Below are 12,149 nucleotides of genomic sequence, written 5' to 3'. Positions count from 1 at the left end.
GTTATGAAGGTACCGTAATGCCTCCGTACAGCATTTTGCCTCATTACAACTCTTAACTATTTACAACTGTAATGTACATTTCAAAAGGAAGCAATTAGTCAATCGGGGGCCCTGGTCGTCCTCTGCGATCATCGTAGCTTTGGTTGTGATGTCGGTGGAGGTTCGGGCGTCTGTGACTCCGGGAGCGTGGTTTCGGCTTCTGTGGCAGCTTCATCACCCCTAGACGTGGCTGGTGGAAGGGCCGACTGACCTGGGAAGGGGGCGGCTGTGGGGTGTGCCAATGGGCAGGGCCTAGACCGGGCCGGGGGAAGAACCGATCCACCTGGGAAGGGGGTGGCTGTGGGGTGCGCCAGTGGGAGGGAAGGTGGGAATGGTGGCGGGGGTGTGTGTGGGGATCCAGCGGGCGCCAGGTCCCGTAGGGAGACCATACCCTGTCGGCCATCGGGGTACGCCACGTAGGCATACTTAGGGTTAGCGTGGAGGAGATGGACCCTCTCGACCAATGGGTCCGATTTGTGCGCCCGCACATGTTTTCGGAGCAGGATGGGTCCGAGAGCTGCCAGCCAGGTCGGGAGCGAGGTCCCAGAGGAGGACTTCCTGGGGAAGATAAGGAGACGTTCGTGAGGTGTTTGGTTGGTCGTGGTACACAGCAGTGACCGCATGGAGTGGAGGGCATCCGGAAGGACTTCCTGCCAGCGGGAGACTGGGAGATTCCTGGACCGCAGGGCCAGTAGTACGGTCTTCCAGACCGTTCCGTTCGCCCTCACTACCTGTCCGTTTCCCTGGGGGTTATAACTGGCCGTCCTGCTCGAGGCAATGCCTTTGCTGAGCAGGAATTGACGCAGCTCGTCGCTCAATAAAGGACGACCCTCTATCACTGTGTATGTAGGCGGGGAAACCGAACAGTGTAAAGATACTATGGAGGTCTTTTATGACGGTGGTTGCGATCAAGTCAGGGCAGGGGATGGCGAATAGGAACCGGGAGTACTCGTAAATCAAGTTCAGGAAGTAAGTGTTGCGGTCGGTGGAGGGGAGGGGGCCTTTGAAATCCATACTGAGGCGTTCAAAGGGACGGGAAGCCTTTATCAGGTGCGCTTTCTCTGGCCTGGAGAAGTGCGGCTTGCACTCCGCGCAGATTTGGCAATTCCTGGTGGCTGTCCTGACCTCCTCAATGGAGTAGGGCAGGTTGCGGGTCTTGATGAAGTGGAAGAATCGAGTGACCCCCGGGTGGCAGAGGTCCGCGTGGAGGGCTCGGAGGCGGTTCACTTGTGCGTTGGCACATGTGCTGCAGGATGGGGCATCAGGAGGCTTGTTTAGCTTCCCGAGACGATACAAGATCTCATAGTTGTAGGTGGAGTGTTCGATCCTCCACCATAACATCTTGTCGTTTTTTATCTTGCCCCGTTGTGCCTTATCGAACATGAAAGCAACTGACCGTTGGTCAGTGAGGAGAGTGAATCTTCTGCCGGCCAGGTAATGCCTCCAATGTCGCACAGCTCTACTATGGCCTGGGCCTCCTTTTCGACTGAGGAATGCCGGATTTCGGAGGCGTGGAGGGTGCGTGAGAAGGCCACAGGTCGGCCCGCTTGGTTGAGGGTGGCCGCCAGAGCTACGTCGGACGCGTCGCTCTCGACATGGAAGGGGAGGGACTCATCGATGGCGTGCATCGTGGCCTTTGCAGTGTCTGCTTTGTTGCGGCTGAAGGCCTGGTGGGCCTTCATCGACAGGGGGAAAACTGTGGATTGGATCAGTGGACGGGCCTTGTCCGCATAGTTGGGGACTCAATGGGCAGAAAAAACCTAGGCAGCGCTTCAGGGCCTTGGAGCAGTGCGGGAGGAGGAACTCCATAAGGCGTTCAGGGTCGGGGCCTATCACTCCATTACGCACTACGTAGCCGAGGATGGCGAGGCGGTCGTTGCTGAACACGCATTTATCCTTGTTATACGTTAGGTTAAGGATTTTTGCAATTTGGAGGAATTTTCGGAGGTTGGTGTTGTGGTCCTGCTGGTCGTGGCTGCAGATGGTGACATTATCGAGGTGCGGGAATGTGGCCCGTAAACCGTACCGGTCAACCATTCGGTCCATCTCTCGTTGTAAGACCGAGAACCCGTTAGTGACACTGAAGGGAACCCTTAAGAAGTGGTAGAGCCGCCCATCTGCTTCGAAGGCAGTGTATTTGCGGTCACTAGTGCGGATGGGGAGCTGGTGGTAGGCGAACTTAAGATCCACTGTGGAGAAGACCTTGTAATGCGCGATCCTGTTTACCAGGTCGGATATGTGAGGGAGAGCTGCGTAAACCTGTTGATGGTCTGACTGTAGTCGATGGCCATCCTATGCTTCTCCCCGGCCTTTACAACCACTACTTGAGCTCTCGAGGGGCTGTTGCTAGCCTCAATGACACCTTCCTTCAGTAACCGTTGGATCTCTGACCTAATAAAGATCTGGTCCTGGTCACTATACTGTCTGCTCCTGGTGGCGACAGGTTTGCAATCCGGGGTGAGGTTCGCAAATAGCGAAGGCGGATCGACCTTGAGGGTCGCAAGGCTGCAGACGGTGAGGGGGGGTATAGGGCCGCCGAATTTGAAAGTTAGACTTTGGAGGTTGCACTGAAAATCCAATCCTAGGAGTGTGGCCACGCAGAGGTGGGGGAGGACGTAGAGTCGGTAGTTTTGAACTCCCTTCCTTGGACTGTGAAGTTTGCTACACAAAACCCCTTGATCTCTACTGAGTGAGATTCGGAGACCAAGGAAACTTTTTGATTAACGGGGTGGACGGGGAGAGAACAGCGTCTTACCGTGTCGGGGTGTATGAAGCTTTCCGTGCTCCCAGAGTCAATTAGGCAGGACGTTTAATGCCCATTGATAAGCACCGTCGTCGTAGCAGTCGATAGTGTTCGGGGCCGAGACTGGTCCAGGATCACCAAGGCTACCCGTGGCAGCAGTTGAATGTTTTTTTCGGGCGGTGTGTGGTCAGCCAAGCTGGGGTCCTGGGAGTCCATCCAAGATGGCAGAGCCCATTGGTCGCACATGGCTGGGGGTGCATAAAATGGCGGCACCCATCCATCGCATGTGGCGTCCGCGGGAGGAGGAAGCCCTGGAGGAGGAAGATGGCGGCGCCTGCTGGCCGCACGGGGACCTTGGAGATGATTGTGGTGGCGGTCCGTATTTGCCGCCGGAGACCGCAGCGACCGCCCGGGCCTGGCATACCGCCACGAAGTGGCCCTTTTTACCTCATCCCTTGCAGGTAGATGAACGGGCCGGACAGCGCTGTCGGGGGTGCTTGGCTTGCCCGCAGAAATAGCAGCGGGGCCACCCGGGGTTGCCAGGCCATCTTGCAGCACAAGCCTGTGGGGGAATGGGAGATGCCTCGGGGTCAGTCGTGGGGGGTTCCACGCTGCCCAGGGGGCTGCCGCGCGGTCAGGGACGTAAGCGCGGGCGTATCGGGAGGCCACATCCAGGGAGCCGGCAAGGGCCCGTGCCTCCTTGAGGCCTAGTGTCTCTTTCTCCAGCAATCGCTGGCGGATTTGGGAGGACAGCATACCTGCAACAAAAGAGTCCCGGATCAAAAGTTCTGTGTGGTCGCTCGCCGAAACTTGCAGGCAGCTGCAGTTTCTCCCCAACACCAGGAGCGCACGGTAGAATTCTTCCAGCGATTTCCCCAGGGATTTGTCGCCTCGTCGCTAGCAGATGCCGAGTGTAGACCTGGTTTACAAGGCGAATATAATGTCCTTTCAGCAGCTCCATTGCTGCATCAAAATCGTCCGTGTCCTCGATGAGGGTGTAGATTTATGGGCTCACCCTCGAGTGCAGGACTTGAAGTTTCTGTTCTCCCGTGGGTGTGTTTTCGGCCGTTCCGAGATATCCGTTGAAACACGCCAGCCAGTGCTTGAAGGTTACCGCTGAGTTTGTCGCATGGGGGCTGAGTTGCAGACAGACACCGGCTTGATTCGGAACTCCATTATTTTAAATCTAGCTTATTAAATTGATGCACGATCAATAACCTCAGTAACGAGATTGGAGACAATTGAAGGCTTTAATACACTAGATGTTTCCCCCCCGCAGCGCAGGTACAGAAGAAAGCTGCTGGGGCGACACAGACTTTTATACCCCGCCTTGCAGGGCGAAGCTAACCTACAAGCTAATCCAATGGGAACAAATACATTCTCCACCAATGGTATTCCGGCATTACTAGGTACCGTAATCCTCCTAACACAGACTACCACAACCTCCACTGACAATGCAGACTTCTGACCGCACAGCTGAAGGCTATTGCTATTAGGATTGGCAATGTTAGTAGTGTGAGCACTTCATAGCTTTCAAGTGGATTCCCATGGATAAACGTGCCATGTCAGAGGTGAGTGTTACTGACTGGCATCCCAATCAGTATGAGACCTGGACACTTTGCCTGAACACTGGAGACTTCAACACCAATGGGGCAGTAGCTGACGATCAAACACCCAAGAGCTGGGCCTCAGCACTCTGTAACCCAAGACACTCAACCTCACTGTTAACCACCCGGCTAATCTTTGTGTCATCCGCAAACCTACTGACCCTACCGCAACATAGTCATTGATGTTATTTATATAAATAACAAACCAAGGGGATCCAGCACAGATGCCTGTGGTTCGCCAATGGTCACTGGCTTCCAGTCATTAAAGCAGCCGTCTGTCATCAAGTTAACCTGTATCCCATGTGCATTTGCCTTCTTTATAATTCTCCCATGTGGCATGTTGTCAAAGATTTTGCTGAAATCCATCTAAACTACATCAACTGCACTGCCCTTATCTACATGCCTGGTCACATGCGCAAAAGAGTCAATCAAATCGGTTCGGCATGACCTCCCTCTGACAAAGCCATGATGACTATTCCTGATCAAACCTTACCTCTCCAAGCGGTGATACAGTGGTAGGGAAACAAGTGGAGATGCATTCTCTCCTTCAGAATTTTCTTTAGTAGTTCCCCTATCACTGACGTGAGACTCACTGGTCTGTAGATCTTTGGATTATTTCTATAATCTTTCTAAAATAGTGGGACCATATTAGCTGTTCTCCAATCCTCTGGCACCTCCCCCGTGGTCAGAGAGGAATTAAAAATTTTGGTCAGAGCCTCTACAATCTCCTCCATCGCCTCCCACAGCAGCCTGGGACACAATTCATCTGGATCTGGAGATTTGTCCACTTTTAAGCCTGCCAACATCTCCAATACCTTGTCACTCCCTATGACAATTTGCTCAAGAACCTCACAGTCTCTCTCCCTGAGTTCCACATCTACCCCCTCATATCTCCAAAGACGTGCAGGTTAGGTAGATTGGCCATGCTAAATTTCCCCTAAATTTCCCAAAAGTTAGGTGGGGTTTCTGAGTTGCGGGGATAGGGTAGGGGTGTGAGCTTAAGTAAGGTGCTCTTTCAAGAGCCAGTGTAGACTCGATGAGCCGAATGGCCTTCTTCAGCACTGTAAATTCTAGGATTCTATGATTTTCTTGGGTGAAGACAGATATGAAATATTCATTTAACACCCTACAAATGTCCTCTGGCTCCATCTACAGATTGCCCCCTTGCTCCCTAATGGTCCCTACTCTTACCCTAGTTATCCTCTTCCCATTGGTATACTTGCGGAATATCTTGGCATTTTCTCTACTTATGCCAGTCAGAGCTTTCTCGTATCCCCTTTTTGCTCTCCTAATTGATTTCTGAAGCTCCATCTTCCACTTTCGAATCAAAGAATTTCCATGTCACATGTTGTGTAAATCAACTTCACTAATTGTCTTAAAATGTCGTGCTCAACTAATTTTACCTCCTGTATTCCTTGAATATCTTGAATGTCACTTAATGTTTTTTAGGTGAAAATGCTACCTACTCCAGCTAAATTTCATTACATCTTTAATCTGAGGGACCTCTCTCGCATCTGGCAGGGAATGTTAACCATAAAGGCGGAGGAGTGCTCCAATTTGCAGACTCTGCTGGCTTTGTTTAAACACGAATGTACCAGGGTCATTGCAGACAGGTAAATATGATGCTAAATGTATATTTCTGACAATATGGATTATTATTACCAAAGACAGATGTTTGAAATTTGCTGCTTGTACTTTCATGGATCTCCTCACTGTTAAGTAATTGTATTTTAAGTGATAATAAAAACACTTTTGTATATATCCAACCATGTAGAAGCAGAGGAAATGTATGGCACGGAAGGAGGCCGTGCTGTGCCATTACTAAGATGCCTATTGCCATTTCTGTCACATCTCCTGACTCAGTTGATCTGCTGCTAAAATTCTCATCCATGCCATTGTTACTCCTCAACTTGATTATTCCAATGCACTGCTGCCAAACCTCCTATGTTCTTGGGCTGGATTCTCCATTGCCTGGCGCCGATTTGATGCCGGTTGGCCATTCTCTGCCCCCGGAAATTGCATATTCGTGCTGCGCGCCATTGCAACGGCGTTGGCGCCTCATTGGCCAGCCCTCCCGCGATGCTCCGCCCCCAATGTGCCAAATTTCCGATAGCCTGGGGACATGTGTGGTCTCAGCCGTGCGGGAGCCCGGCGTGGCGACAGCGGATTGTGTCCAGCGCCGCCACACTCAGGCGGTATCCGTGCGCTGGCCGGGGGGGGGGGGGTGCTTTCACAAGGGCTGGTGGGACTGGTGGGGGGTGGCCAGTGGCAGCCAGGGGGTGGGCTGTGGACCCAAAGAGAAAATCTCAGCAGATCTGGCAGCATCTGTAATGAGAGAAAAGAGCTCACGTTTCAAGTCCAGATAACCCTTTGTCAAAGCTACATCAATGTACCGGTAATGGAGTTGTCGGAGGGCACCCAGGTAGGCCTGGAACAAGAAATGTTCCACATACCCCATAAAAAGGCAAGCGTAGCTAGGATCCATGTGGGTACCCATTGCTACATCTTTGATTTAGAGAAAATGGGATGAGTTAAAGGAGAAGTTATTGAGAGATCGAACGAGTTCAGCCAGGTGGAGGAGAGTGGTGGTGGATGGGAATTGTCCAGGCTTCTTTTCGAGAAAGAAGCAAAACGCTCTCAGGCCATCCTGGTGTTGGATGGAGGTGTAGAGAGATTTCACATCCATGGTGAATTGGGCAGCACGGTAGCATTGTTGATAGCACAATTGCTTCACAGCTCCAGGGTCCCAGGTTCGATTCTGGCTTGGGTCACTGTCTGTGCGGAGTCTGCACATCCTCCCCGTGTGTGCGTGGGTTTCCTCCGGGTGCTCTGGTTTCCTCCCACAGTCCAAAGATGTGCAGGTTAGGTGGATTGGCCATGATAAATTGCCCTTAGTGTCCAAAATTGCCCTTAGTGTTGGGTGGGGTTACTGGGTTATGGGGATAGGGTGTAGGTGTTGACCTTGGGTAGGGTGCTCTTTCCAAGAGCCGGTGCAGACTCGATGGGCCGAATGGCCTCCTTCTGCACTGTAAATTCTATGATAATCTATGATAGGATGCGCTTAGGGAACTGGAAGCTGTCAATATGACGCAGGGCATCAGAGGAATCCCGGAAGTAGGTGGGGAGGGACTGGATCAGAGGAGTGAGGGTGGAGTCAATATAAGAGGAAATAGGTTCGATGGGGCAGGAGCATGCTGACACAAAAGGCCTGCGGACAGTCTTTTTGTGGATTTTGGGAAAAAGGTAAAAGCGAGCTCTCCGGGGTTAGGAGACAATGAGGTTCGAAGCCGTAGAGGGAAATGAGGTCGCCAACGGTGTTGGAAATAATGGCTTGATGTTCAGTGGTCTGGTCATGGTTCAGGGGAGGTAGGAGGAAGTATCTGAGAGTTGGCGCTCAGCCTCTGCGAGATAGAGATCAGTTCGCCAGATGACAACAGCACCCACTTTGTCGGCAGGTTGATGGACCTGATGGAGTGAAGAGCAGAAAATTCAGAAGGAGAGAGGTTGGAATGGGTGAGGGGGGCAGAAACACTAAGACTGCTAATGTCCCGTCGACAGTTCTCAATGAAAAGATCGAGGGCGGGTAATTGTCCTGCCGGGGGTGTCCAATTGGAGGGAGAATGTTGGAAGCACATGAAAGGATCAGTGGAACGGGGGGAGGACTCTGACCCAAAGAAGGGGACCCGGAGACAAAGGCGATGAAAGAAGAGTTCAACATCATGTCAAGCCTGGAATTTATTGAGGTGGGCACGTAAGGGTACAAAGCTGAGTACTTTACTGAGAACGGCAAGCTCATCCTCAGAGAGGGGCAGGTCGGAGGATATGGTGAATACGCGGCAAAGGCTGGGGCTGGGAGAAATGGGGTTGAGGGATTGGGACTGGTGGAGGGCCTAGGTTGGGCAGTGGTGTTGATAAGTTGTTGAAGCTTGCGTTCCGTAACATCTGCAAGAAACAGGAAAAGATTCTTGTTAAGGCGTTGAATGATGCAAAGGATGAAATGAAACTGGGGACAGGGACAGAGAGTAAGATGGTGCTGCTGGGGAGAGATGGCGAGTGTCTTCATGTGGCAGCGCATGGCACTGACTGTGGCTTTTAGGATGCGGCGAGAGCAGCAGTTGGAAGAATGTTGTTGTACCCTCAATAACGACGCTTAGAGAGTCAAACGGTAAAGAAGGCTTTAATAAACTAAGAACTAGCCTGGTGCCGAGACGGGTGCTAACTGAGTGCCGCCCACAAGGCGGCCCCTTATATACAGCTCCCAGGTGGGCGGAGCCAGAGGCGGAGTCCCCCAAGGTTCCAAGCCTGGTCTTAAAGGGGACATCACCTTACATGTAGGACAGTAACCATTCATCACAGTTGTATAACCTGTAATCCTGGAGATTACATGCAGAGTGTAATTTAAGTTGAAATCTCCGTGGGGTAAGTCGGAGACAAAGACAGTCACTGAGGAAGGAAATATGGCTGTGGAAGCGAGTCTTGGTAAGTACCTTGTCCAACACTAAGAGAGAAATGGAAAGCAGTGAAGGTGGATAGTTGGGGAGGGACATTCGGAAATCCTGTCAGACAGAAGAGCAGTACTTCGACTTCCGGTAGCAGAGCTAAGTCGCACGTTCGGCAACTCCCGCTTGGAGTGAATTTTTGGGCTCTTTTCAGGGCCCCCAACAGCATTTTTTCGACATTTCCCGGTGTGGGAAGAAGACTGCAACATTCCCCCGACAGTGTATGGCTTGTACCAGGAGCAGGGCGACTAAAAAAGTGGTGGTGAAGCCAAAGAAAGTGCGAGGTAAGAAGTGCAAGATGGCGGCGGGCAGGGACCAGGCAGAGTGGATGCAGTGGGCGCAGGAGCAGCAGGAGGTTATCCAGCGCTGCTTCAGGGAGCTCAAAGTGGACCTGCTGGAGCCGATGAAGGCTTCCATTGATAAGCTGCTGGAGACCCAGATGGCCCAGGGGGTGGCGATCCGCGAGGTCCGACAAAAGATCTCAGATAACGAGGATGAGATCTTGGGCCTAGCGGTAAAGGTGGAGGCGCACGAGGCGCTCCACAAGAAATGGCAGGAACGGTTCGAGGAGATGGAGAATCGGTCGAGGCGGAAGAATCTGCGGATCCTGGGCCTCCCGGAAGGGCTGGAGGGTCGGACGTGGAGGCCTATGTGGTCACCATGTTAAACTCGCTGTTGGGAGCGGGGTCCTTCCAGGAGCCCCTGGTGCTGGGAGGGGCCCATAGAGTGCTGGTGAGGAGGCCCAAGGCTAACGAGCCGCTGCGGGCGGTGTTGATGCGGTTTCATCGGTTCGCTGATCGGGAGTGCGTACTCAGGTGGGCCAAAAAAGAGAGGAGCAGCAGGTGGGAGAATGCGGAGGTTCGAGTATATCAGGACTGGAGCGCGGACGTGGCGAAGAAGAGGGCCGGGTACAACCGGGCGAAGAGGGTGAAATTTGGCATGCTGCAACCGGCACATCTGTGGGTCACCTACAAGGACCGGCACCATTACTTTGAGTCCCCGGAGGAGGCGTGGGCCTTTGTTCAGGCCAAGAAGCTGGACACAAACTGAGGGTCGGGATGGGGGGGTCGGGCATGGGGATGGTCGGGGATTGCTGTTGTTGTGTTACATTTTGAGGGGGGGTTCTTTGTTCTTGTTCAGATTTGGTTCGGTGTGGGTGGTTAGGGTGGGTTGGGCACTGTTTTGGTTGGGTCTGTTGGAGGGGGGCAAGTAAACGGAGTAGGGGGTGGATGGCCGCTAGGGTGGATTGGGCTCCACGGGGGAGGGGGAGGCCCGAGTCCGGGGTGAGGGTACTGGGCCTGTAAAAGGAGCTGCGATAGAGGAGGCGGGGCCAGGCAGGTGGAAAGCGCGGGCTTTTTCCCACGCTGGCGGGGGCGGGGCGGGGAAGCGCCGGTTTTATCCTGCGCTTGGGATGGAAGGGGGAGGCAGAGAGCCTGCTGGTGGGTAATGGAGGGGGAGGGGAAGTCCCACAATGGGAGGAGTCGAAGGAGAGGTGAGAGTGGCCCGGCTCAGCAGGAGTCAGCTGACTTGTGGGAGTGCAATGGGGGGAGCAATGCAGCTCGGAAGGGTCCTAGCTGGGGGGTGGGGTGGGTGGGGATGAGGGGGTGGGGGGTTGCTGCTGGTACGGTCAAGAGGGAGCTGGAGCGAGTAGAGGGTGTTGGGACGGGGGTCTGCCACTGTGGGGAACGAGCCCGGTGCGGGCACGTGGCTGGCCGTAGAGGGGTTATGGCTAGTCGGCGGGGCGGGTAGCCCCCTGATCTGGCTGATAACCTGGAACGTAAGGGTGCTGAACATGCCGGTTAAGCGGACCCGGGTGTTCGCACAGGTAAGATTGAGGAAGGGGTGGGTAGGCCAGGTGTTTCATTCGGGGCTGGATGCCAAAAAGCGGGGGTTGGCGATCTTGGTGGGAAAGAGGGTGTCGTTCGAGGCGTTGGGCATTGTGACAGACAATGGCGGCAGGTACGTAATGGTAAGTGGTAAGCTGCAAGGGGAAAGGCTGGTGCTGGTCAACGTGTACGCCCCGAACTGGGACGATGCGGGTTTTAAGCGGCGTATGTTGGGTCAGATCCCGGACTTGGAAGTAGGTGGCCTGATACGGTGTTGGATCCAGCACTGGATCGCTCCAGGTCTAGAACGGGTAGGAGGACGGCGGCGGCTAAAGTGCTGAGGGAGTTTATGGACCAGATGGGAGGGGTGGACCCTTGGAGATTTGCAAGGCCGGGGAATTTTCATTCTTCTCACACGTTCACAAGGCCTATTCCCGGATCGACTTTTTTGTTATGAGCAGGGCGCTGATTGCGAAAGTAGAGGATACCGAGTACTCGGCGATAGCCATTTCGGATCATGCCCCGCACAGGGTAGACCGAGAGCTGGGGGAGGAGAGGGACCAGCGCCCATTGTGGCGCTTGGAGGTGGGGCTGTTGGCTGACGAGAAGGTGAGCGAGCGGGTCCGAAGAAGCATAGAGGGATACCTGGAGGCCAACAATAACGGGGATGTCCGAGTGGGGATGGTCTGGGAGGCGCTGAAGGCGGTGGTTAGGGGAGAGCTGATCTCCATTAGGGCCCACAATGAGAAGAGAGAGCAGATGGAGAGGGAGAGGCTGGTGGGGGAGATGGTGAGGGTAGACAGGAGGTATGCGGAGGTGCCGGAGGAGGGACTGTTGAGGGAGAGGCGTAGCCTCCAGGCCGAATTCGACCTGGTGACCACCAGGAAGGCGGAGGTGCAGTGGAGGAAGGCCCAGGGGGCGATTTATGAATATGGGGAAAAGGCAAGTCGGATGTTGGCGCATCAGCTTCGGAAGCGGGACGCAGCTAGGATGATCGGGGGAGTTAAGGATAGGGGAGGGAGTGTGGTGCGGAGTGGGGTTGGCATCAATGGGGTCTTCAGGGACTTTTATGAGGAACTATATCGGTCCGAGCCCCCACTGGGGGAGGGAGGGATGGGCCGCTTTCTGGACCAACTGAAGTTCCCAAAGGTGGAGGAGGGACTGGTGGCGGGATTAGGGGCCGCATTTGGGTTGGAGGAGCTGGCCAAAGGGATAGGGAGCATGCAGGCGGGGAAGGCACCGGGGCCGTACGGTTTCCCGGTCGAATTTTACAAAAAATATGTGGACCTGTTGGACCCATTGCTGGTTAGGACCTTCAATGAGGCAAGGGAGGGGGGTGGCGTTGCCCCTGACGATGTCCCGGGCACTGATCTCCTTGATCCTGAAGCGGGACAAGGATCCCCTGCAGTGTGGGTCTTACAGGCCAATTTCATTG

General features: G+C 54.0%; 1 protein-coding gene across 1 annotated transcript in view; it reads left to right on the top strand.

The window, feature by feature from the left end:
- The window catches only part of LOC140411190 (dynein axonemal heavy chain 8-like), a 2,783,184-nt gene that overhangs the window by 1,298,092 nt on the left and 1,472,943 nt on the right, over positions 1-12,149 (top strand). The window contains exon 59 of the mRNA XM_072500280.1: positions 5,839-6,002. Coding sequence (XP_072356381.1) covers positions 5,839-6,002 — 164 coding nt within the window. The remainder of the gene's footprint in view (positions 1-5,838; positions 6,003-12,149) is intronic.

Source organism: Scyliorhinus torazame, chromosome 4 (assembly GCF_047496885.1).
Source record: "Scyliorhinus torazame isolate Kashiwa2021f chromosome 4, sScyTor2.1, whole genome shotgun sequence".
NCBI lineage: Eukaryota > Metazoa > Chordata > Chondrichthyes > Carcharhiniformes > Scyliorhinidae > Scyliorhinus > Scyliorhinus torazame.
The sequence above is the reverse complement of the archived record's forward strand: the minus strand, read 5'-3'. Positions and strand labels throughout refer to the sequence as shown.